General features: G+C 54.0%; 3 protein-coding genes across 3 annotated transcripts; all 3 read left to right on the top strand.

The window, feature by feature from the left end:
* Positions 1 to 223: 223 nt before the first annotated feature.
* Positions 224 to 583, top strand: N7511_002764 (uncharacterized protein; the record flags this gene model as incomplete). The annotated part of the gene is made up of 1 exon (XM_057125189.1): positions 224 to 583. The coding sequence occupies one exon, from the start codon at positions 224 to 226 to the stop codon at positions 581 to 583; it is 360 nt and encodes a 119-aa protein (XP_056987348.1).
* Positions 584 to 1,467: 884 nt separating this feature from the next.
* Positions 1,468 to 20,548, top strand: lah (involucrin repeat protein; the record flags this gene model as incomplete). The annotated part of the gene is made up of 6 exons (XM_057125188.1): positions 1,468 to 6,399; positions 6,577 to 7,066; positions 7,615 to 8,195; positions 8,381 to 18,955; positions 19,020 to 20,078; positions 20,105 to 20,548. 6 exons carry the CDS (start codon positions 1,468 to 1,470, stop codon positions 20,546 to 20,548), a joined length of 18,081 nt encoding a protein of 6,026 aa, XP_056987347.1.
* A 581-nt stretch (positions 20,549 to 21,129) lies between these two features.
* On the top strand, positions 21,130 to 21,581 carry N7511_002762 (glutaredoxin; the record flags this gene model as incomplete). Its single annotated transcript, XM_057125187.1, has 3 exons — positions 21,130 to 21,175; positions 21,223 to 21,321; positions 21,421 to 21,581. 3 exons carry the CDS (start codon positions 21,130 to 21,132, stop codon positions 21,579 to 21,581), a joined length of 306 nt encoding a protein of 101 aa, XP_056987346.1.
* Between the last annotated feature and the right edge of the window lie 668 nt (positions 21,582 to 22,249).

Here is a 22,249-nt window from a genome sequence, read left to right as displayed (position 1 = left end):
AGATGCTTGATGGCGAATTCGGTCAATACAAATATGTTCTTGTGTGAGGTCATCATGATTAACTATCATCCATCCAAGAGGTCTACAACGTCACCGGGGCATAAGCATTTCTAAGTTATATATATTTCCAATGAGTTAATTCCTGCATATTTTTTTTATCTTCCTCTCACCAGCCTATTATTCCATATAACATTACTCTACGTGATAGTAATCAGTGCAAACAATGCCGAACCCTGTCACGATCTATCCCAAGGCCATGTCGGCCCGAATGAACCACACTAGCATTCTCCTGAATAAACAAACAAGCTATCCAAGACTCGATGCCGTTTACCCCCGATCCATTCTCCACAGAGTCCCATACTCGACAGGTGGCTATGGCGATCAAGGTGGCAGCGGCGACCCCGAGGGCAAGAACCCGGCTTCCTTGGGCGTGAATCGTCGGACTCGAGAGATCGAGCACCCGGGACCTTCACCTCCAGATACGAGCTTGGCAAAGTCGAAGTCATCGTCTCCATCGAAAGACGGGAACAAGAAACGGATTCCTCGATCCCCGAAAGAGGAACATGGCAACAAAACGAGATAACAATTAAGCCGCATCAGACAGAGTAATTGGTGCTTTAGTGACGTGTCCGCGCTGTATAAAAGGAGGTGCTATTCCTGTACTCCTGTACTGTATTACTGGAGAAATTATTGGGCCTATGTAAGGTCTTCCATTCTAGTACGGATCATGTGACTTATGTGCTCTGTAAGGACTTTCCGGTATATAACTTATATATCAGCAAGAAGGGGAATATAGTGAATGGCCACATGGTGAACATTGTATCCCTCTTCAGGATCCGAGCCTCAGGCGTCAATTGGCATGGAGCCCAACGATGCAACGATCCACAGCTGAGATCTCAACCGTGGTTCCGCCATGATATCAGACCCGAGTTAATTCCAAGGTTAAGCTGGTGGTCTTTATAGATGATGATATTGTAGGAATTGCAGTAATAGTCAACTAATAGTCCTAGTAATAGTCATAGTAACAGCCATCTTGATTCTGCTCTATTGTATTTCCCAGCTCAGCTGAAATCCCAGCCCCCGTGGCACGTGCACGATGCTTCACCGCGACTTTGATTCGCTCCACTCGTTGCACCGACAGCTCATCAAGGCAAACGAGTGAGGGATTCCCATTTTTCACTTTCATGCATTGATGCTGGAAGTGCCCGACATACCCGACATACTCGACATACTCACTACACTCGATTCACTCCATTAACAGATCCCAACACTTAACCTGGCAGTCACAAAGTGCTGACTGAGCCGGAAGGATAAGCGGTTAAGTCCCGCCGATCCACGGTTCAGCTTGTTTACAAACAAACCCATAACAACCAGAGGCTGGGGACGAACTTCCCTTCCCCATACTCCTACATTCCTCATTCCCTTCCCACATGGTGGATTCCTGAGGGCTCTAATTAATTGCCCACCATGTTCAAGGCTCTGATGGGCAGTCGGTCATCGTCGTCCACCGACGTGCGCTCCAAGAGCCGGCGCAAGACCGACAACTCCGATGCCAAATCGACCTCAAGTCGCAAATCCTCACGGGGTGACGACCGTGACCGTGGCTTGGGCGATTTATCCTCGTACTCACCATCGGGCTCCCGCACCAAGCGGGGGTCATCTAGTGTCGCCGGCGACTCGATCGCCTCCAGCTATGTGACCGCGGAACCAGAAGCCATGGAGGACTCCGATCGCTACATCATTGAGCGCACCCCCAAACGCAGAGACAGTGACCGGGAGAGCAAAAGTTCTCGCCGCCGCGAACGCGACCGATCTGTGAGTCCAGACCGGGAGAGAAGAAGAAGTCGACGGGCGACGAATGAGACACTGGATGACGGCGTGGATCGGGAGCGGGAGCGGGATCGCGACCGCCCTGAGCGTCGTCGCACCCAGTCTGGGGATCATTATGTGCCGCCAGTGTCAACGAGCATGCCGCCGCCGCCGAGCGCCCCCGCTGTACAGTTCGCCACCGATATCGCGGCGCCGGGCTTCTCGCAGTTCCCCATGCAATACGACACGGGCATGCCGTCGGCTGGCCATTCACCGGAGCATGAGGTGCCTTATGATCCTCATGTGCAGCAACAATTCCCCGGTCAATTCCCAGAAGGTGTTGCGCAACCGTACCTGCCGATGAACCCTGCCGGCGCCGCGGCTGACTACTACGGGGACCAGGGTCAGTCAGTAGAGATGCAGCCCGGTGTTCGCCCAGCGCGTCCATCTGTACTGCCCAACACCCAGGCGCACTTGATGGCCGCATCGCCCACCGCCAACCCTCCCCCAGAGCCCAGTAGCATGGGTCAGACTGGTGCGGCGGCGGCTTATTTCGATGATGACTTCCATGTCCCTACGCAACCTGTCAAGCCTTCCACAGCATCTTCATCCAGACCTTCAAAACCTCCCAAGCCTAGCAGACCTTCCTCATCCAACGTGCTTCCTGCTGCCGCCGTTGGAGCTGCTGCTTATGGCATTTCTGGCATGATGTCTCACTCTCACAATGAACATTCGTCTTCTGAGGTGCACCATTCTAGTTCTTATAACCAACAAATGACCCAGCCTATGAGCCCACCAATGACACAGCTAGCAGCTCAACCAATTGCAAGCAGCAGCCAGAAGCCTACACACAGGCCCCCCCATTCACACAGCTTCAGTGAAGGTGTTGGCCTGGCAGCCGCTGGTGGCGCAGCTGGATACATGATGGGCCATCATCATCATTCCTCGAGCCCGGAACACGCATCACAGCACGATTTCCAGAATTACGAGGGCTCATCTCAAGCTGGTATCCCGCCGTATGCCCCAGGGTATCCCAACCACATCCATACTCACAACCACAACCACAACCACAACAATGCCCTGTATGCTGCAGGTGCAGCGGGATACGCCTCCAATGCCGCTCATAATCCTGGATTTTATCCTCACGGCCCCGGTGCTCTTGCTCTCCAGGAGCGCGAACGTGGCCCACTCGGTCGATTCGTTGATTTCTGGCGCGATCCCGAGGCAGTTGGAAGATTCGAGGATTACACAGAATCAATTGGCGTGTGCAAATACTGCTTCCAACCTGGAACGACCTCCCTGGATGCTCCCCGCAAGCATCACTATGACAGGCGCCGTCGGAACTCTGCTGATCGATACAGCAGTGCCAGCTCTTCCAGAGTGAGCAAGGTCAGCCGATATCAGTCATCTGAAGACGAAAGTCGTCGACGCAAGAAGTCCAAGAAATCCTCATGGCTGCCCGGCATGCTAGCGGGCTATGCGACCAAGTCACTCTTCACGAACAAGGAGTTTGATGATTCCTACAGCGTCCGTTCTGGCCGAGTAAATTCGTCCCATGACGACGATGACCGTAGGAGCTACACTTCTCGTGGCGTGGTCCGCCGTTCTGGTCGCAGTCCCCAGAGAGATTACAACTCCGACGGGAAACGCCCATCCGGACACTCACGACGAACACGCTCCCGATCCCGCTCTTCGTCCCGTTCTGATCGCCATTCTTTCTTGAAGGAGGCTGCGCTGGGCGCTGCTGTGGGTGGAGCTGCATTGGCTGTTACCAAGTCGCGTACTCGTTCCCGCAGCCCGTCTTCTGGAAGAGACCGACGCCGCAAGGATTCAACCTCGTCGTCATCCGTTGTGAATCTCTCTCGCCGCTCGAAGAAATCTGTCGCTGGTGGTATCGGCTCCTTCTTCACTTCTTCATCTGAGAACCGGAAGAAGCGCCAGAGCAAGAAAAGTAGTGGATTCTTCTCTTTGAAAGGTGGCTCTTCATCATCTTCACTTGATAACGACCTCGCTTTCGGAGATGGGTTCTCAAAGAAGTCATCCAAGTCCAAGAAGAAGGACAAGAAGGGTAAAGATGTCGATGCCGCTTTGGTAGGACTTGGTGCTACTGCGAACCGCCTGGCTGGCTCATCGCCCCATGGCCCTGGTCGTAGTGCTGGCCAGCTGTACACCAAATCCCGTCATTCCAACTACGCTTCATCTGCTAACGACGATGAGTGGATTGATGAATCCGACCACTCTGCTTCTAGTGTCAGCTCCGCGCTGGCATTCGGAGCAAGCAGTGTTGATTCGTCTTCCGACTCAAGCGGCCGTTGGGGCTGGCTCCGGGGCAGCAAGAAAGACAAAAAGAAGAAGGACAAGAAGTCCAGCGGTACCAACACTGCTCTCGCAGTCGGTGCCGGTGCTCTTGGAGCAGCTGCCATCGCTTCAGCTCGTCACCGTGATAGCGAGCCCCCAAGCAGCTCTGGCAGTCTCCAACAAGTCTACCCTACGCCAACTTCGGATCCATGTCGCTTCGATGTTGCAAAGATGTCTCCTTCTGTGTCTGGTGGTCACCCGGCTCTCGTTCGCCCTGGACCGATTCCCCTCCAGCAGCCACAGCCTGTCACCCCTGTCTCCCAAGCCGTGTTCACTACCCAGGGAGCTCTGCCAGGGTCGATCCCTGCCTACAGTGCACCAGCGGTTCCTCCTGCCTTTGCCGCCAACGGATTCGGACCTCATGACATGCAGTTCCACGACTCTCGGGATGTGGTATTTGCTCCTGAAGTTCCACAATCCGATGTACCCAGACCTCATCGGCGCAGTGATTCTTTCCCCATTTTCCCAACACAGGAGACTGCTTCTGGCCTGAAGCGCCGGGCAACCGCAAAGGACCAGGCTTCCGTTCAATTCAACCTGACGGAGGAGCAAGCGGAGAGGGAACGCCGCCTTGATCGCCGGGATCGGAGCTCCCGAGATGACCTCTTCGCCCCGGCGCCTCTTCAGTTGCTCGACCGAGAAGATGAAGATCGCCAGGAGGCCGAACGTCTCGATCGTCGCCGTAGAGAGCGAGAGGAAGAGGATCGTCTAGAGATGGAACGTCTTGATCGCCGTCGCAAGGAGCGTGAAGAGGCGAAACGCGAAGAGGCGAGGCGCGAAGACGACAGGCGCCGAGATACCAGTGAAAGAGAGAATAATTCTTCTTCTTGGGTTGGGGTAGCCGCTGCCGGAGCCCTTGGCGCTGCTGCTGCTAGCACCCTTCTCTCTCGCACCACAGATGACGATGAAGCGTCTGAAGCCAGCCTGCGACGCAATGAACGCCGGGAAAAACGCCGTGCTGAGCGTCGTCGGGAAGGTGAGATTGACGCCGAGTCATCCCTTGTGTCAAGGTTCGAGCCTCCCCTGGCCATTGAAGCAGCACCCGAGGTGCAGCACCAGGAACAGAAGAAGACACGCTCTCCTCGCCCTTACTCTCCCCGCCAACCACAAGTTTACGACGATTACGCAGAGTTCTACGCCCCCGAAGAGTTACGACACAGCCCTGATGACCACAAGCGCAGCGGATCCAGCGGTATGCCCACAATTGTGGAAATTGAGCCCGCTAGTGAGCGCCGCACCCGCGACGAACCTAAACGCGAAGAGCCGGACTATTCGCACGAGCCTTACGAAAACGTCGACCGTCTCCCATGGCCAGTCCCTCGTCTCAACTTCATTGAGCCGACCCCTCCCCAGAGCACAAACGGTGGATCCGTTCGTGATGCCAACTCCCCCATTGTAGCGCCCGAAGTAACATCATCCTATGACACCAAGCCTCGTGAACGGTCAACCACTGGCTCCCGTGTCTCGTGGGGTGACGACAAGACCCATGAATATGAGATCCCATCTTCCTCTGAACAAGACCCCCTGGAGCATGACATTTCTCCCTACGAGGAGGTTTCTCCCAAAGACGTCCCTCTGCCTGTCTCTGAGATCAGTTCCACCAGGGATATTGCCAGCAAGTCTGACTACGGCAACGATATCGAATTTGCTGCCACCCTTGCTGCCGCAACGGCCGCTGCAGGCTTTGATCCCGCCATGATCACAGATGACCCCGCCTACCACACTCGCACTTCTCCTCCCGGATCGGAGGATGAAGGACATTTCAACTCATCCTGGGCGAAACCACCCGCCAAGCCCCATGGCTTCGTCGAAGGCGAAATTGAAGATGTCGGACCCGAATCAATCAGAGACGTGCCAGCTTCGAAGCAAATAACCGACAGGGATGAACTCTTCTTCGCTGAACCCGAGTCCTTTTCAAAGGACAGAGATATCTCAGCACGCCGCGACAAGTCCTCAATCGCCCAGGAGGTTCTCGAGCAGTTGAACGGCAAGCGCGATAAGCACACTCAACCCACATCTCCCGAGCGGGAGCGCGAGCGTGATGTTGACATCGATACCTTCTCCATGCCCGGTGGCTTTGACACAGCTGATTCGAGAGATGTCATTGATTCCCGCGATGAAAGATCCGTCTTCTCTGCCCCTGGCCCTACAACTCAAGATCCCGAGTCGCCTACCCAATCCAAGAAGTCCAAGTCCAAGAAGAAAAGCTCCAGGAAGAGCATTGATGACTTTGTGATTGAGACAAAGAAACGTGAGCCAGAGCCAGAGACAAAGCCACAGCCACAGCCACAGCCAGAACCAGAACGTCAATTCGAGCCGGTGTCAGAACCAGTGCCTGAGCCTGAGCCTGTGCGTGCGCACGAGCATAAGCACCAGCACGAGCACGAACCCGAGGCGATCGAGTATCAGGACGAGAATCGTTCTATTGTCTCTGCCCCCGCTACTAAAGATGAGACATCGAAGTCTAGACGATCTAGACGCAGCGGTGATGATTTCGATATTGCCCCGTTGCAAGATGTTACTGATCCTCGCGATGATACCCGCTCTACTTTCTCTGTTCCGGCTACTAAGGACGAGACGTCTAAGTCGAAGAAGTCTCGACGCAGTGGTGATGATTTCGATGTTGCTCCGTTGCAAGACGTTATTGATCCTCGCGATGACACTCGCTCTACTTTCTCTGTTCCCGCTACCAAGGATGAGACGTCTAAATCCAAGAAGTCTCGACGCAGTGGTGATGATTTCGATGTTGCTCCGTTGCAAGATGTTACTGATCCTCGTGATGATACCCGCTCTACTTTCTCTGTTCCGGCTACCAAGGATGAGACGTCTAAATCCAAGAAGTCTCGACGCAGCGGTGATGATTTTGAGATCTACAGATCGCGAGAAGCGCCTGAGTCCCGTGAGCCTTCTCCCCCTGCTACTGCTCCTGCACCGAAGGAATACGAGTCTCCCCGATCCAAGTCATCCAGACGAAACGACGATGACTTTGAAATTGTCCCATCTCGAGATATCTCCGAGTCTCGTGATGATCGATCTGTCTTCTCTACTCCCGCTACTAAAGATGAGACAAGCAAGTCCCGCAGATCTCGACGCAGTGGCGATGACTTTGACATTTCTCGTTCGCGCGATGTATCTGAATCCCGGGATGACACTCGCTCCGTGTTTTCCGTTCCGGCAACCAAGGATGAGACCAGCAAGTCAAGACGCTCCCGACGCAGTGGAGATGACTTTGACATCTCCCGATCTCGTGATCCTTCCGAGTCTCGTTCTGCTACCTCGGGGTCTAGACACAGAAGATCCCGCCGCAGTGGTGATGACTACGTCTCCCGCTCTCGTGACGTCTCTGAATCTCGCTCTGTTGCTTCTGAGTCTTATAGACACAGAAAGTCTCGCAGAAGTGGGGACAACGTGGATTCTCCCCGTGACACTGGAACACCACCCCCGAAGACGGAGAGGAGGGCGAGGAGAAGAGAAGACGCCGCAAACACCGCTCCAGACATGGCAGTGATACCTTCTCCATTGATGATGATGCTCGCTCTGCTATCACGGATCTGGCAGATGATAAATCTGAGCGCCGCAAGCACCGTCACCGCTCATCTCGCGACTTTGATGATACGGCCTCTGTAACTTCTTCTCCCGCCAGAATCAGCGAGTCCCGCGAGAGACGCAAGAACAAGGATGAAGAAAAAGAGAAGAAGCCAGGCGGCTTCTTGAGAAGTATCTTTGGGTCTCAGGTCTCAGCTCCCGCCGAGCGAGCCCGTTCATCCTCAGTGGACAAGCGTTCCTCCCGCGAAGCCCTGTCTGAAGTCGGTGTTGATGATGAACGCCGTCGCCGCAAGAAGCGTTCTTCCAAGCACCGCAGCTCCAGTAATGGAGATGAATTAGATGATGCATCTGACAAGGAGAAGGATGTCGAGGATGGCACAAATCTGGAGGATTACAGGTCCAGTAGACAGCGCAAGGAAGAGCGACGTCGGCATCGGTATGAGGAAATTGTGGATTCAGGACGGAAACGGGATTCTGAGAAGGTATAGCATCTGACATTTCCTTTTGTTGTTACTCATGTTTTCGATTTTATTGTACACTGTTATGTGCCATATAGTTTCCCTTTTACGCTGGCGATGGCCTCGGTCATACTGGCTTTGCACAAAAACCACAAAACCCGAACAAACAAGAATTGTACTAAGCTTTTACTGGTATTATCCACGTGCAGGACTTTAATGACGACTACGACAATCAATCTTTTTTAAACGAGCGCCCCGGAACGCTAGTCGCGGCTGAGCGCGATGATCACGACCATGAAGGTGGTGCTTCGGGGCTCCCATCGGCAGCAGGAACCGCCCTCGGCGCAGCCGCAGGCCTAGGTCTTGGAGAGATGCTCCAGCATAGACCCCGAAGCCGCTCAACCTCACCCCCAAGCACGGAGAAAGCTCTCGACCTGACTCCCAAGTCTCAGAGCAGACCGGCTTCACCTGAAACCAGCCGATCGCCGAAGGCACGCCGCGGCTCCGTCGCCAAATCAGTCACTGAGTCTCCAACAGCCGTGCCTCTCCACTTCCGCCGTCCCCCAACATCGCCAGGCCTTTCCCGCGTTGTCCCCGTCGATGCACCGAGCCTTGAATCCCCCGGCTCACCAAGCCAACAACGCCACCGCCGTCCAGGCTCAGTCGAGTTCCGCAATTCCCGTGAGATCAGACCGCTATGGCTAGTCGAACGCCACAGCTCTGTGAAGGGCGACTCCGAGCCTCAGGAGGGTCTGCCCTCCCTCCCATCCAGCAAGACCTCGTCTCGCGTCCCATCCATCGAAGACCTCAAAGCTCTCAATGACGACGATGGCATCCGAAGCTGGGAGCAGGTTGACCTCAGTCACTCTATGATGGAGAACCGCCGACCTACAGGCCTGACAATCGAGACGGATCATGCGAACGAGCACCACGATCGCGAGCGTGAGATTGATCTCCTGGATTCGCAGCAGGCTACTCCCACCGCCGAAACCTTCGACACTACCAGTCCCTCCGCCAAGCGAGAGAAACTCAAATACGAGTTCCATTCGCCTTCAGAGCTGCTGCGAAACCCGGATGGCTTTGAGAAGTTGCCTGCCGAGACTCAGTTGGAGGCTCTTCCTCCTGCTGAGCCCGAGACTCCCCAATCAGAGTATGAGACTCCCGCTGAAGATATCCAGGAGAGTGAGTCTCAGAACAGCGGTGATCTTGCCATGGGAACAGGCTTCGCTGGCATAGTTGATGCTGCTGCTATCGCTGCTGTGAAGGAAAGAGAAAACGAGCACTCTACCGAGCATGCAGGCGAGTCTGAATCTCGTGGTTTGCCAGAAGACGAAGGAGAGACTACGTCAGCTGAACCTAAGATCCATGGCTTTGGCGATATAGTTGATGCAGCTGTTGCGACAGAAGTTGCTTCGCATGATAATGCGCCTGCAGACGAGGAAATCGGCGAGCCGGGTACTGCTATTGAAGAGAGTGCTCCTGTTCAACTAAATGCCGAGCAGCCGGTTGAAGCGTCAAGGGATATTACAGAAGAGTCTCTCCCTGAGGCGACAGAAAAGCCTGCTGAGACCGATACTGCCGAGGAGGCGGCCATGACTCCAGCTCAGAAGCGCAAGGCGAAGAAGAACAAGAAGAAGGGGAAGAGCCAAGATCAAAGTGTGGAATTGGTTTATGAGGATGTTCCCGTTGTTCAGGAAGATGCTCCTAAAGAGGCTGAACAGGAGCCTACGGTCGAGACGCCTTCTGTCCCGGATGCTCCTGTCGAGACTAGCACTATTCCAGTTGAGCCAGAGACTGTCGCCTCCACCCAGGAAAATATCTCCGAGACTGTGCAGCCACAAGCCGAAGCCGAGCCCGTCGAAGCCTCGCGCGATCTTGGTCTTGAGTCTTCTCTGGCGGTTGAGACCCCAGAGCCTATTTCCGTACCTGAAACCGAGACCGAGGTTGAGCCTGAGGTCGCCATGACAGCTGCTCAGAAGAAGAAGGCCAAGAAGGACAAAAAGAAGAAGAACAAGTCCAAGGATGTCTCGGCTGAGGAACCCGCCGATGAGACTGTCGATGTTCCTGAGACACCCAAGGAAGAGACTGTTGTGCCTACTACCGAAGAGCCTGTGGCTCCCGAGGCTCCACAGCCAGAAACTCAGGAAGCATCTCGCAGTCTGGCAGACGTTGAACAGCCAATCGAAGAATCAACACCTGTGGCCTCTGGCGATATCGCTGCCCCTGTTTTCTCCGAACCAACTAAAGAGGAGACAGAAGGTGAGGATAATTTCCAGGAAGCTGTTGAGGAACAGACTTCTCAGCCTGCCGAAGAGAAGGAGCCCGAGGTTGCACAAGACTACACACCAGAGCTTGTGCCAGAGCCTATCGCTGAGCCTGTCGCTGAGCCTGTCGCTGAGCCTGTCGCTGAGCCTGTCGCTGAGCCTGTCGCTGAGCCTGTGGCTGAACCTGTTGCTGAGCCTGTCGCTGAGCCTGTCGCTGAGCCTGCCGCTGAGCCTGTGGCTGACGAAACCGCTGTGGCGAATACCGACACCCAGGAGACCAAGGCCCAGAAAAAGAAGAACAAAAAGAAGAACCGAAAGTCCGCCGCTGTCGAAGAGAGCCCAGTTCCCACCGAGGAAGAGCCAACATCTGCACCCGAAGGCGAGGTCCAGGAGGCCAATCCGGAGGAGTCCGCCTCGACCGAACCTGCAGACAATCAGACTGTTCCAAGTAGCGAGGAACCCTTGCCTTCTGATCCCGAAGAACCTCCCAAGGATGTCGAGCTTGCTTCTGAGACTCCTGCCCAAGAATCTGCCACCGCACCAGAGCAAGAGCAAGATAGCCCTCTACATGAGGCTGCTGTTGATGCCGCCCCTGCTCCAGTCGAAGTAGAAGCTCCCACAGACGAGTCCTCTCGTGAAATCGCCGAGCCAGCTGCTGTTGAGATTCAACAAGAGGCCCAGCCTGAAACCCCCGCTGAACCTGAACCTGAACCTGAATCTCAATCTCAATCTCAACCTCAACCTGAAGCTGAGGCCGAGCCAGAGGTTGCCTTGACTGCTGCGGAAAAGAAGAAGGCAAAGAAGGATAGGAAAAAGAAGAACAAGCAGAGTCAATCTTCTGTTCCCGATGAAGAACAACTACCTGCTGAGTCTGCGCCTACTGAGCCTTCTTCAATTGTTCCCGAGGCTCCTGTCGAACCTGTTGTCAAGCCTAGTGTCGAGCCTGTTGTCGAGCCTAGTGTCGAGCCTATCGTCGAGCCTACTGCCGAGACTGCTGCAGAGCCGGATGTCGAGCAAAATGCCGAGAAGGCTGAGGTCCTGGCTGATGTGGCAGCACAAGAGACCGAGAAAGAGATGCCCATTGAGCTTGAGCAGTCCATTCAGCCTGACGAGATCACTGAGCCTGAGAAATCTTCTGAGCCGGAGCAACCAGCCGAGCTCCAAGATAATCTTGAAGCCGAGCTGCCTCAAGAAGATGTGGCTCCCGTCTCTATCATCGAGCCCATTGCCGAGGAGACAAGTGCGGAGACTCCCAAAGACGAACCCACAGTACAGGAGGAACAAGTCCAGACAGAAGACGCCCCTGCGGAGCCCGAGGTGCCTATGACCGCAGCTCAGAGGAAGAAAGCCAAGAAAGCAGCCAAGAAGAAGCAAGAGGAAGAGGCTGCTCTTGCCGCTGCTTCTGCAACGGCCAACCCCGCCGAAACCGAGCCTGTTCCCGAGGCTGAATCTACTGAGACTCCTGGTCCTATAGATGACGCACCAGTGGTGGAAGACAAGCCTACTGAAGCCGAACAAGAGGCTGTGTCTACTGCTGAAATTGAAGCTCCTGCCATTGAGGAGACGAGCTTGCCAGTGGAGGCTGCGATCACCGAGCCAAGCAAAGATCTCGAGCCTCCCACTGAGGATGCTCCCGCAGTAGCCGATGCTGAGCCTCTTGAAGCCAGAACTGATGTTGTGCCTCCATCGGAGGAATCTACCGCCCCTGCTGACCTGGCTCAGTCAGAGGACCCAAAGTTAGAAGATGTAATCCCAGCACCTGCCGAAGAAGCCACCCGCGCTGTTGAGACCGAAGTCACTCAAGAGCCAGAAGCACTAGCAGAGGCCGAAGTTCCAATGACTGCAGCCGAGAAGAAGAAGGCTAAGAAGAACAAGAAAAAGCAGCAAAAGCAGTCTGAGTCTACCACCGCCGAGGAAGCTGTCCCTCCAGTCGAGGAGCCAAATAACACCGAAGAAGTGCCCGTTCCTGAGCCCATTGAGGTAGAGGTAGTCCCGGCGGCTGAAGTCGAGGCAATAACCCAAGAGGAGCAGGCCCAAAATGTTTCTACTGCGGACAAAGAAGCCAACATAGAGCCTGTCTCAGATGAGATTGCAGCTGCAACTGAGCCCCTCAGCCAAGCCACGGATGCTCAAGAAGCGGCTCCAGAGGTTGCCCCAGAGGCCGTCACTGAGCCAACTGCTCCTGCGGAAGAAGTCCCAGGAGAGCAGAAAGACGACGCTGCCTTGGACCAGCCTTTGGAGGAGAAGCCTACAGATGAAAAGGAGCCTGTCACGGAGGAAACTACAATCACTGAATCTAACGAGGCAGCAGCAGCAGCAGCGGAGGAGGCTGCCATGACCCCAGCTCAGAAGCGCAAGGCTAAGAAAGACAAGAAGAAGAACAAGGGACTCTCAGCCTCCCCCGAAGAGCAACAGCCTACGCTGGTTGAAGAGGAGTCGAAGGCTCTAGCTGTGGAGGAAGAGACTGTGGCTGCCCCTGTTGAGGACCCCACGCCTCCTCCTGTTGAGGAAGCTACAGAGCCCACCATCCAGCCAGCCTTCACCGAGACAGAGACCGAAGTCCCTGTGCCAGCAGAGGAAGGGATTCTTAATGAAGCATCTCCAGAGACAATTCAACAGGATGCCACTACCGATCAAGCCGAGACTGAGAATGCCGAGGCCACCGAGGCCGCTGAAGAGGCTGCCATGACTCCAGCTCAAAAACGCAAGGCTAAGAAAGACAAGAAGAAGCGCCAGTCTCTTGCTGCCGAAGATTCACAGGCTATGCCTGCCGAGGAGGAGTCCATTCCAGTGCCTGCTGAAGAGCCAATTGAGCCCACACCCGCTGCAGAGTCCACAGAGCCTACAGAGCCCGTGTCAGCCCAGGACGTTGAGCAACATCCCGCCGAAAAGGAGATCGACGCTTCTCTCGTGGCAGAGGAGATCAAACCTGGAGAACCATTGCCTGAGAACACCCAAATTGAAGCCCATGCCAATGAGGCGGAAAGTGAGGCCGCTGAAGAGGCTGCGATGACACCCGCCCAAAAGCGAAAGGCCAAGAAAGATAAGAAGAAGCGTCAGTCAGTTGCCGGCGATGAACAGCAGACCACACCCGCCGAGGAAGAAATCAAGGACACACCCGTTGAAGAAGAATCAACCGTTGTGCCCACTGAAGAGGTCACTGAGCCCACTGCAGCAGAGTCTACCGAGCCTGCACTTGCTGAGATTGAGCAGCCCACTTTGGAGAGGGATGCTGAGCTCCCTGATGTGACTGAAGAGGCCCCAAAAGCCGAAGACCCACTACCAGAGGGAGCCACTTCACAAGATGCCCTTGCCGATGATGCAGCTGTTGAGGCCGCCGAAGAGGCTGCCATGACTCCCGCTCAGAAGCGCAAGGCCAAGAAAGATAAGAAAAAGCGTCAGTCACTCGCCGCTGAGCAACAGCCTGTGCCTTCTGAAGAGCAGCCCGCAGTTATTGAAGAGGAGATCAAGGCTATGCCTACCGAAGAGGTATCCTCCGAGCCTACACCAAGCCAGGACAATGACCATCCTGTCGTGACGGAGGAAGCCGAGACTCCTGTGGCACCTGATGAAGCGACAAAGGCAGAGGAGCCCAAGCCAGAGGAGGCTACTCAGCAGGATGCCCCCGCTGATACCATCACACCTGAAGCTGTGGAGGAAGCCATGACCCCTGCTGAGAAGCGCAAAGCCAAGAAAGATAAGAAGAAGAAGAACCGCAAGTCTGTCGCTGGGGGTGATGACGAAAGTGCTTCTCAGGCCGACGACTCCAAGCCTGAGCAGGACTCCTCTGTGTCGCAAGAAAGGATTGAGTCACGGGATCCTCCCGCCGAGCCAAGTGTTCCTTTCGAAGTTGCTACCAAGGAGCTCCCCGTGACCGAAGAAGTGGCCGAGGCTGCCATTGACAAGGAAGTCTCAGTACCCGAGACCGATGTCTTGGGCGAGTCAGAGAAGATAGCCGAGTCTGTTCCATCCGAAGAAGTTAGGGAACTTACTGAGCAGGAACCTTCTGCCCTCGTTCAGGCCGAGGATCAATCCAAACCTGCCTCAGAGCCGCAGTCACCCAGCGGTCAAGATGAAGAGGAACAATCGGAGGCTGGTATGACCGCAAAGGAGCGTCGCAAGGCGAAGAAGAACAAGAAGAAGGGCAAGTCTGTTGACTTGACCGAAGACGCCCCTATTGAAAATGAGGCGACAACCGAGACTCCTGCTGACACACCTGCCGATACCACTACTGAGGCCGCGCCTGTCTTGGAGGAGGAAAAGCCTGTTGAGGCTGAGCTCGTCAGGACCGAGGAACCTGCGACAATTGAGCCCACAACCGAAGATTTGCCGAAAGAAGAGAAGATCGAAGAGTCTCCTGCTATCGAAAACGACACCGAGGTAGCCGAAGAAGCTGCCATGACTCCGGCCCAGAAACGCAAGGCGAAGAAAGCCAAGAAACGCCAGTCCAAGCTTGCCGACGCCGACAACGACGCCTCTTCTGCCCCTGGCACCCCCGGTGAACCTGCCGATAGCGTTGAAAAAGTCCTCACATCGACGGACACCTCGGGACTCTCAGCCGTGAAGGCAGACTCGCCTGCGGAACATGACGGTAAAGAACATCAGTCCCACGACATAGATACCGCCGCGGCGCAAAATTTGGCTTCGACTGATGAATTCATGTCTTCGCAGGTAGAGCAGCCTCAGTTAGAGAGTCCTTTTTTAGATTATCCTCCCCAGCCCGTGCTTGAGCGTTCAGTCAATTCCGGCGAGTTGGAGGAGGTACCTGCTCCGGAACAGGGTGACGATGCCCCTGCTATCCCAGAGCCCGAACCGTTGACGAAGGAGCAAGACCTTGAAGTTGGAGGTCAGAAGGAAGATGGCGAGAAGCCACAAGAGGAGTTGGTTGAGCCTGCACTTGGTGCAGAGGAGATATCGTCTGTGCCGGAAGCAGACGATCTCTCTGGAGAGAAAACTTTAGAAGAGCCGCCTGTGGATGTGCCAGATGATGTTGCCCCGGAGGCACAGACAGAAGAAGCTCCTGTGGAGGAAAAGGCTTTGGAGACGGCTTTGTCGAAGAAGCAGAATAAGAAAAACAAGAAAAAAAACAAGGAGGTTGATGCTATCGAGGAGGAAGCATCAGCGAACCAGCTTGAACCGACGATCGCTGAAGAAAAGGAACAGCCTGAAGCTGTGACTTTGACTGAAGCTGAATCGGAACCACAACCAGAGGAGAAGGTAGTCGCCGAGCATGAGCCCGAGCCTGCTGCGCAGCGTGAAGCAATGCCAAGCTCAGACGAGCAACTCATTGACCAGCCGGAGGATGTTGAAGAATCTTCCGCGGTCGTATCAACCGAAGCTGCTCAGGCCACACTCGAGCCCACTGTTGCAGAGGCCGAACCGATTGCCCCTGCTAGTGAAGAGGAGTCAGCACCCGCCGTCAAACTGAGCAAGAAGGATAAGAAGAAGCAACGGCAATTGCAACTTGCTCAGGAAGCTGAAGCTCAACAGCAGCCCGAACAGGTTCCAACTCCCGAGGTTACCGAAGCTACTATTCCGGAGGCTGAGATTGCGACTGAAACTGCACCAGCCGAGGAAGAACCGCAAGATGAGCCCGTTGCTGGTGCAGAGGACGCTACCCTCCCTCCGCCCGATGTTGCGGTAGAGGCCGAGGAAAAGGATCAACAGCTAGCCCCAGAGGCTGAAGAGCCGACCGCAACACAAGTGCTTGAAACTGGAGAGCACTCAATCGAACCTCCCTCAAACGATCTGAATACGGAGGAGATTGTGGAAGAGCCTGTCACCGAGATCCCAGCAGAGAACCTTGAGGTTGAGCAACCCGCAGAGCAAACCCCCACTGAGCATGTCGAAGCTGAGCCTGAGACGAAGAAGCTCAGTAAGAAGGAGAAAAAGAAGGCTGCTGCTGCGGCAGCAGCTGCCGCTCGGCTTGCCGTGGAGATTAACGACAAGGAAGTGACTGTCGCTGAAGAGCCATTGGTTTCTGTGCCGCAAGCTCCATTGGAGCCCACTGAGCAACCAGTTGTTGATGAGTCCCAGCTCCAGGTAGAAAAGAGCCTTGACGAGGCGCAAGAGCTGGTAGCCTTCGAGACAAAGGAAGATGCACCCGCTGAACAACAGGCTATCGAGCCAGAGTTGACTCCCGAGCAACCAGCAGAAGAGGTTGTCGAGGAACCGATTGCGGCCGAGCCGAAGCAAGAACAAGTTGAACTGATTGAGCATAATTCTCCCGCCCAAGAGGCTGTTCCCATCTCCGAGCCTGAAACGACAGAGGCTGCTTCCGAAAACATTACCAAGGAGATCCCTGCCCCAGAGGCTGAGTCTGCCATTCAGGACCCGCAGAAAATTTCTATGCAGCCCGAGCCCGAGAGCATCGCATTGGAGGACAAGCATCCCCTGGTGAGCGAGCAAGACAATGACCTCGTTCCTCAGGACCCTTTCAATGCGCCCAAGCCCGCGGAAGCTGTAGCCTGGGAGCAGTCAACCTCCGAAGAGCCCATTAAAGCAGAGGAGACGAGCAATGCCCATCTCGAGAAGGAACTTGGAACCGCAGAGCCTTCCGTGCAAGAAATTGAAAAAGCAGCTGATCCCGAAGACTTACCCGTGGACGTTGAAGTGACACCTGCTTTGTCCAAGAAAAAGTCAAAGAAGGACAAGCGCAAGGCCAAGAAGGATGTCAGCGAAGATGTCCCGGAGGAGCATCAAGCCGATGTTGCTGAAGAGTCCAGAGAGATTGGCAGCCAGCCAGCAGAAGCCGTTGCAGAGCTTGAAGTTCCACGCGACCTTGGTGCTGCCTCGGAGCCTACACCACTTGCGGAGCGAGAGCTGCCCATTGACGTTCCATTTGTGACGGATGAACAGCCTGCGTCTACACCTGCGTCTGCACCTGCACCTACACCCGAGGTTGAGCCCGAGACTGTTGAGTCGATGCAGACTGAGCCGGAGCATTTCTCCGAAGAAGAAACTTCTCTTTCGCGCAAGGCCTCCAAGAAGAAGGCGAAGAAGGCCAAAAAGGCCAGCCAAGGCTTTGACGCCGAGCCACAAACTGAGACCTCGAACGAAACTGAACGAGCTGTCATCGCGCCCTTTGAAGAAGACGCCCCCAAGCCTCAAGATACCGATCTTGCAGATGCCCCCGTCGAGAAGCGAATCCAGGAAGACGAGAACTGGCCCGCAATTGACTGGGAGCATGCAAAGGGTGAACATGGGCAGCAATTTCAAGATACAGCTCTTGAGCCTGAGTCCGAATCTGTGATCCCGCCAACAGAGACCATTGGGGAATTTGAGGATGCTTCAACATCCAAAGATCTACAACAGCATACAGATGCTGCCGAGGAAGATGCTTGGGCTGCGCCGCTGAGCAAGAAAGACAAGAAAAAGGCCAAGAAGAACAAGAAGCAGTCACAGCAAGCAGATGAACCCCAATCTTTGCCTGAGATTTCCAATGATAAGAGCAGCGAGCAAACCGCCTTGCAAAGTCTACCAGAACCTACACAGACTACGAGAGAGTTCGAACCCCCTACTCGGACAACTACGCCTGGGGGATCTAAGATTGCCAACCTATTCCCCGGGTTGGAGCGTGGTGGGTTCAAGCGGCCCAAAACACCATCGCTGAATGATAGTGCTGAGGAAGAGACAGGAGTGGGAGCCAGTCGCGACATTGCTCTCCCTGTTTTGGAGGCACCTAAGCCGACGTCTGAAGTCACAGAGGTTGCCAAAGATACCAGTGACGAGCTTTCCAGTAGTCTCCAGCAGCAAATCGAGTCCGCAATTTCGCACAAGGCTCCAGTCGAAGTTGCTACAGCTACAGACGAACAATCAAGAGAGCTAGACTTCCCGGTACAAAGCGAGAAGTCCTTGGATGCACCATTCGCGCATCCAGAGCCCACCCAGGAACCGTCATCTCCTACCAAGAGCCATGTATCGCAGGTGGCAGCCGGAGAAGACCTCTCTGGACTACGCCGCTCCCCATCTATCCACGGACGACATGAAAAGACACCTCGTACGTGGAGTTTAGATGAGCCTTCCGTACCAGCTCTCGCCCCATCTCCCCCTCGCTCACTCTTTGGCCCTGACGATGCGTACACCCGGCCCCGAACTCCGCTTGATACGATTGCCGAACAAGAACCACGGGATGGCCGTGGATCAACCAAGGGCCGCCGCGGGACGCCCCGTCTGGAGATCAAACCCGAACATGTTCTCCCACGACCTCAAACTCCTGTGCGCAAATTTACTGATACTGCGTTCGATCGGGAACAATGGCCTACGCCTGAAAACGAGAGTCGAAAGGGCTCACGAGAAGATCTCAAACGCGAAGTTACCAAGACGCCCGAGCAGATATTGAGGCCCAGCACCAGCAGCGGTAAGCTGCGTCGGACGAATCGCAGCGCTAGCGGCGATCTGCGGGCGGCTAGTCTGGCGGGTTCCCAGCCTTCGGACCTTGATCAGCTTCCCTCTTCTTCCTCTTACGACCCCGTCACCGACAAGGGCAAACGTCCGGTGCGAAATATGTCGGATGTCTATGTGAGTATTTAATTGTGATTGTGTTGTGTGATTTTGGTTTGTTTTGTTTACTAATTTTTTTTAGGAGGGATGGGGTGAAACGCCCAACTCCCCACGGTCGCCCAGTCGACCGCCTAGTGTCCGTCGCCGCCGCAGCATGCAACACTTGCAAGATATCGAAACTCGTCTCGATCAACTTATTTCCGAAAATCGTCTGCTCATCGCCGCTCGTGATGAAGCTGAATACAATTTAAAACACTCTAGCGTCGCTCGTCGGAAGAGCGACCGGGCTCTCAACACCCGCGATGGCGACTTGCGCGACAAGGAAGCCGAAGTGGAACAATTAAAGAGCTCGGTGGAGTGGCTGCAGAAGGAGACAACCCGTTTGACTCAGGAGAACGAAGGGTTGACAGCGTCCAATGCTGCCCTTGCCGCCGCCCACGCTGCCGAAGTGACCACCGTCCGCGAATCCTCTACGCGGGAACTCGACGACCTCCGATTGCAACACACTGAGCTTTCATCTGAGGTGGACAAACGAGTCCGTCAAGAGATAGAATCAGCTCTTGCACAAAAAGACATCGAGTTGCGTCGTCTTCGCACTGAACTTGAGGAGACTCGCGACAAGGTCAAGGAGCTACAACAACAAATCTCAGCGTCAGTCAATGACAATGCTCTCGTCTTCCGAGACGAGGAATACTTTGACGCTGCTTGCCAGAAGCTCTGTGGCCATGTCCAATCCTGGGTACTGCGCTTTTCCAAGCACAATGACAAGCGTCGCTGCCGCTCACTTAGTGAATTGCGTGACGAGAAAATCGCAGACCGATTCGACAATGCCCTTCTCGACGGCTCCGATCCCGATGCTTACCTTTCCGACCGTGTTCGACGCCGCGATGTGTTCATGTCGGTGATCATGACCATGGTCTGGGAGTATGTCTTCACTCGCTACCTATTTGGTATGGATCGTGAGCAACGTCAAAAGCTCAAATCCCTTGAGAAACAACTAGGTGAAGTTGGCCCAAGCCGCGCTGTCCACCGCTGGCGAGCCACCACCCTGACCCTCCTCTCTCGGAGACCAGCCTTTGCCGCTCAACGCGAGAGCGATACAGAGGCGGTCACCCTAGAGATCTTCAAGACCTTGTCTAAGGTTCTCCCTCCCCCTCCCACGTTGAGTCGCAACTCTTGGACAGCCTTCGCAAGATCATGCGAGTCGCAGTCAATCTGTCCCTGGAGATGCGCACTCAGCTGGCTGAGTTTATTATGCTCCCGCCCCTGCAGCCAGAGTACGATACCAATGGCGACCTCGCACGGCAGGTGTATTTCAACGCGGCACTGATGAATGAGCGCAGTGGTCTCACCAACGACAATGGCGAGCTGGAAGCCCAGCAGTCCGTCGTCCGCATTGTGCTCTTCCCTCTCGTCGTCAAAAAGGGCAATGACGTGGGCGAGGGTGAGGACGAAGTTGTCGTTTGTCCCGCTCAAGTTCTCATTGCCCGTCCCGGCAAAGACAAAAGAGTATCACGGATGATGAGTGGTGATCGTATGTCCATCGATGCCACCAAGTCCGTCCACAGCATGGCACCGTCATCTATGATGGACATGAGTAATGTGATCTGAGGCGTCACACTCTGATCATGATTACTCCCATCTAGCATGCGATCTCACTTCCGCTTTTACTCTCTCGCGTCTTGCGTATTTTTTGTTTCGTTGGCCGGATCCTGGAGTTTGGCTTGATGCCACGGTTTACAGACCGGTGATGTTTGCATTTGGAGTTATGAATTCTACTTTGTTTTCATATTTGTTTTATTCTTCCTTTGTTATTTCTTGCATTTATGTGTTCCTAAGACAATGTGTCAGTCAACTGTGTTTATCATGGCCTTGATGTCTTATGAGTGATGACCCTGTACTTCTGGCAAGACAATTTAATACAATTTCCACTTTATGATTATTTTCAATGACCAAGACAGTAGATTGATAACTCTAGGGCTGCCGTTAACTCTTTTTATTGAGCTCTCGGTGCTAATGATGCTGGTGCAAGCAAGACTCCTTTCCGAAAGTGAATTCCATCCACACCGTTTGGCAAGAATATAGTTCGATATGACGTCAGAAGGAAATAAGCATCAAGTCACATGACTGGCTCTATCAAAGCGGCAAGCTCGGAAAGCAAGCAAACCCCAACCTGCAACCAATCACCCATCATGTCCGTCGCCAAAGTTCAAAAGATCATTGACGACAATGGAGTCGGTACGTACTTTACAAGTGCACAGATAATCAAAGCTAACTCATGGCAGTCGTCTTCTCCAAGTCCTACTGCCCGCACTGCAGTTCGGCGAAGAGCACACTTCGCAGCTTAGATGCCGAGTTCGAATGCCTCGAACTGGATAAGATGAGTAAGTAGCGAGTGTATCTGCTTCTTTAGGCTCTAGATCTTTTGTTTCTTTTTTTTTTTTTTTTTTGTTTTTTGGGACCGGTGCTGACATTGTCTTCAGAGGACGGTGGCGAGATCCAAGATGCGTTGCAGGAGCTCACTAAGCAGCGCACTGTTCCTAACATCTTCATCAAGGGCAAGCATATTGGCGGCAACTCTGATTTGCAGAAGTTGAATACTGCTCAATTGAAGGCGGTGTTGAAGGAGGCCGGTGCTATTTAGATGTGTGGTTGGCAAGTAGAATCAACTCATTTTCTAATGCTTTCTCACGGAAGAGGACTCTAGGAGTAAGATAGACTTAAACAAGATCACTACCGATAGTGTTCGCATGTCCTGGCTGAAATTTCTCTCAGGTCGGAGCCCATTGATTTGCCCTGGCCAGAAAGGTCTCAAAAATAAGCGCAACACCAGTCAGTTAACCACAGGCTCCCTTATACTGGCTGTAGAAACCGTACCGTACATCACACACTCACTAAATGTATGGCTGCCTGGTATAGAGGGACGGCGGTTATGTAACGCACTTGGCTACCCTAAGGTACTGTCCGGATTATGTTGACGATCAGAGTGAGCTAGACGAGTTTCTCTAGGAAGTCTTACTGCATTGGCGCGGTATAAACCGTACCTAGGACAACTGTAGGATAGAGAAATAGGCACGGGAAAACCGTTTTGACCTAACTGAGGCCTTTAAAGCTTCAAAGTCGTATATACCACGATATAGATTTTTACTTTCACTTGACCTTTAACCTACTTGTTGACTTTCGACTTTCACTATACTTTTACCTATACTTTTACCCAAATTTTATCCAATGGGTGAATCGAGCATGTCACTTACCTTTACTTCTACCCTTCTTCATCTTTTCATCCACACACAACATTCTCCTCTTCCACAT

This window comes from Penicillium nucicola (assembly GCF_028828085.1).
Source record: "Penicillium nucicola strain IBT 29836 chromosome Unknown utg000002l, whole genome shotgun sequence".
Classification (NCBI taxonomy): Eukaryota; Fungi; Ascomycota; class Eurotiomycetes; order Eurotiales; family Aspergillaceae; genus Penicillium; species Penicillium nucicola.
The sequence above is the reverse complement of the archived record's forward strand: the minus strand, read 5'-3'. Positions and strand labels throughout refer to the sequence as shown.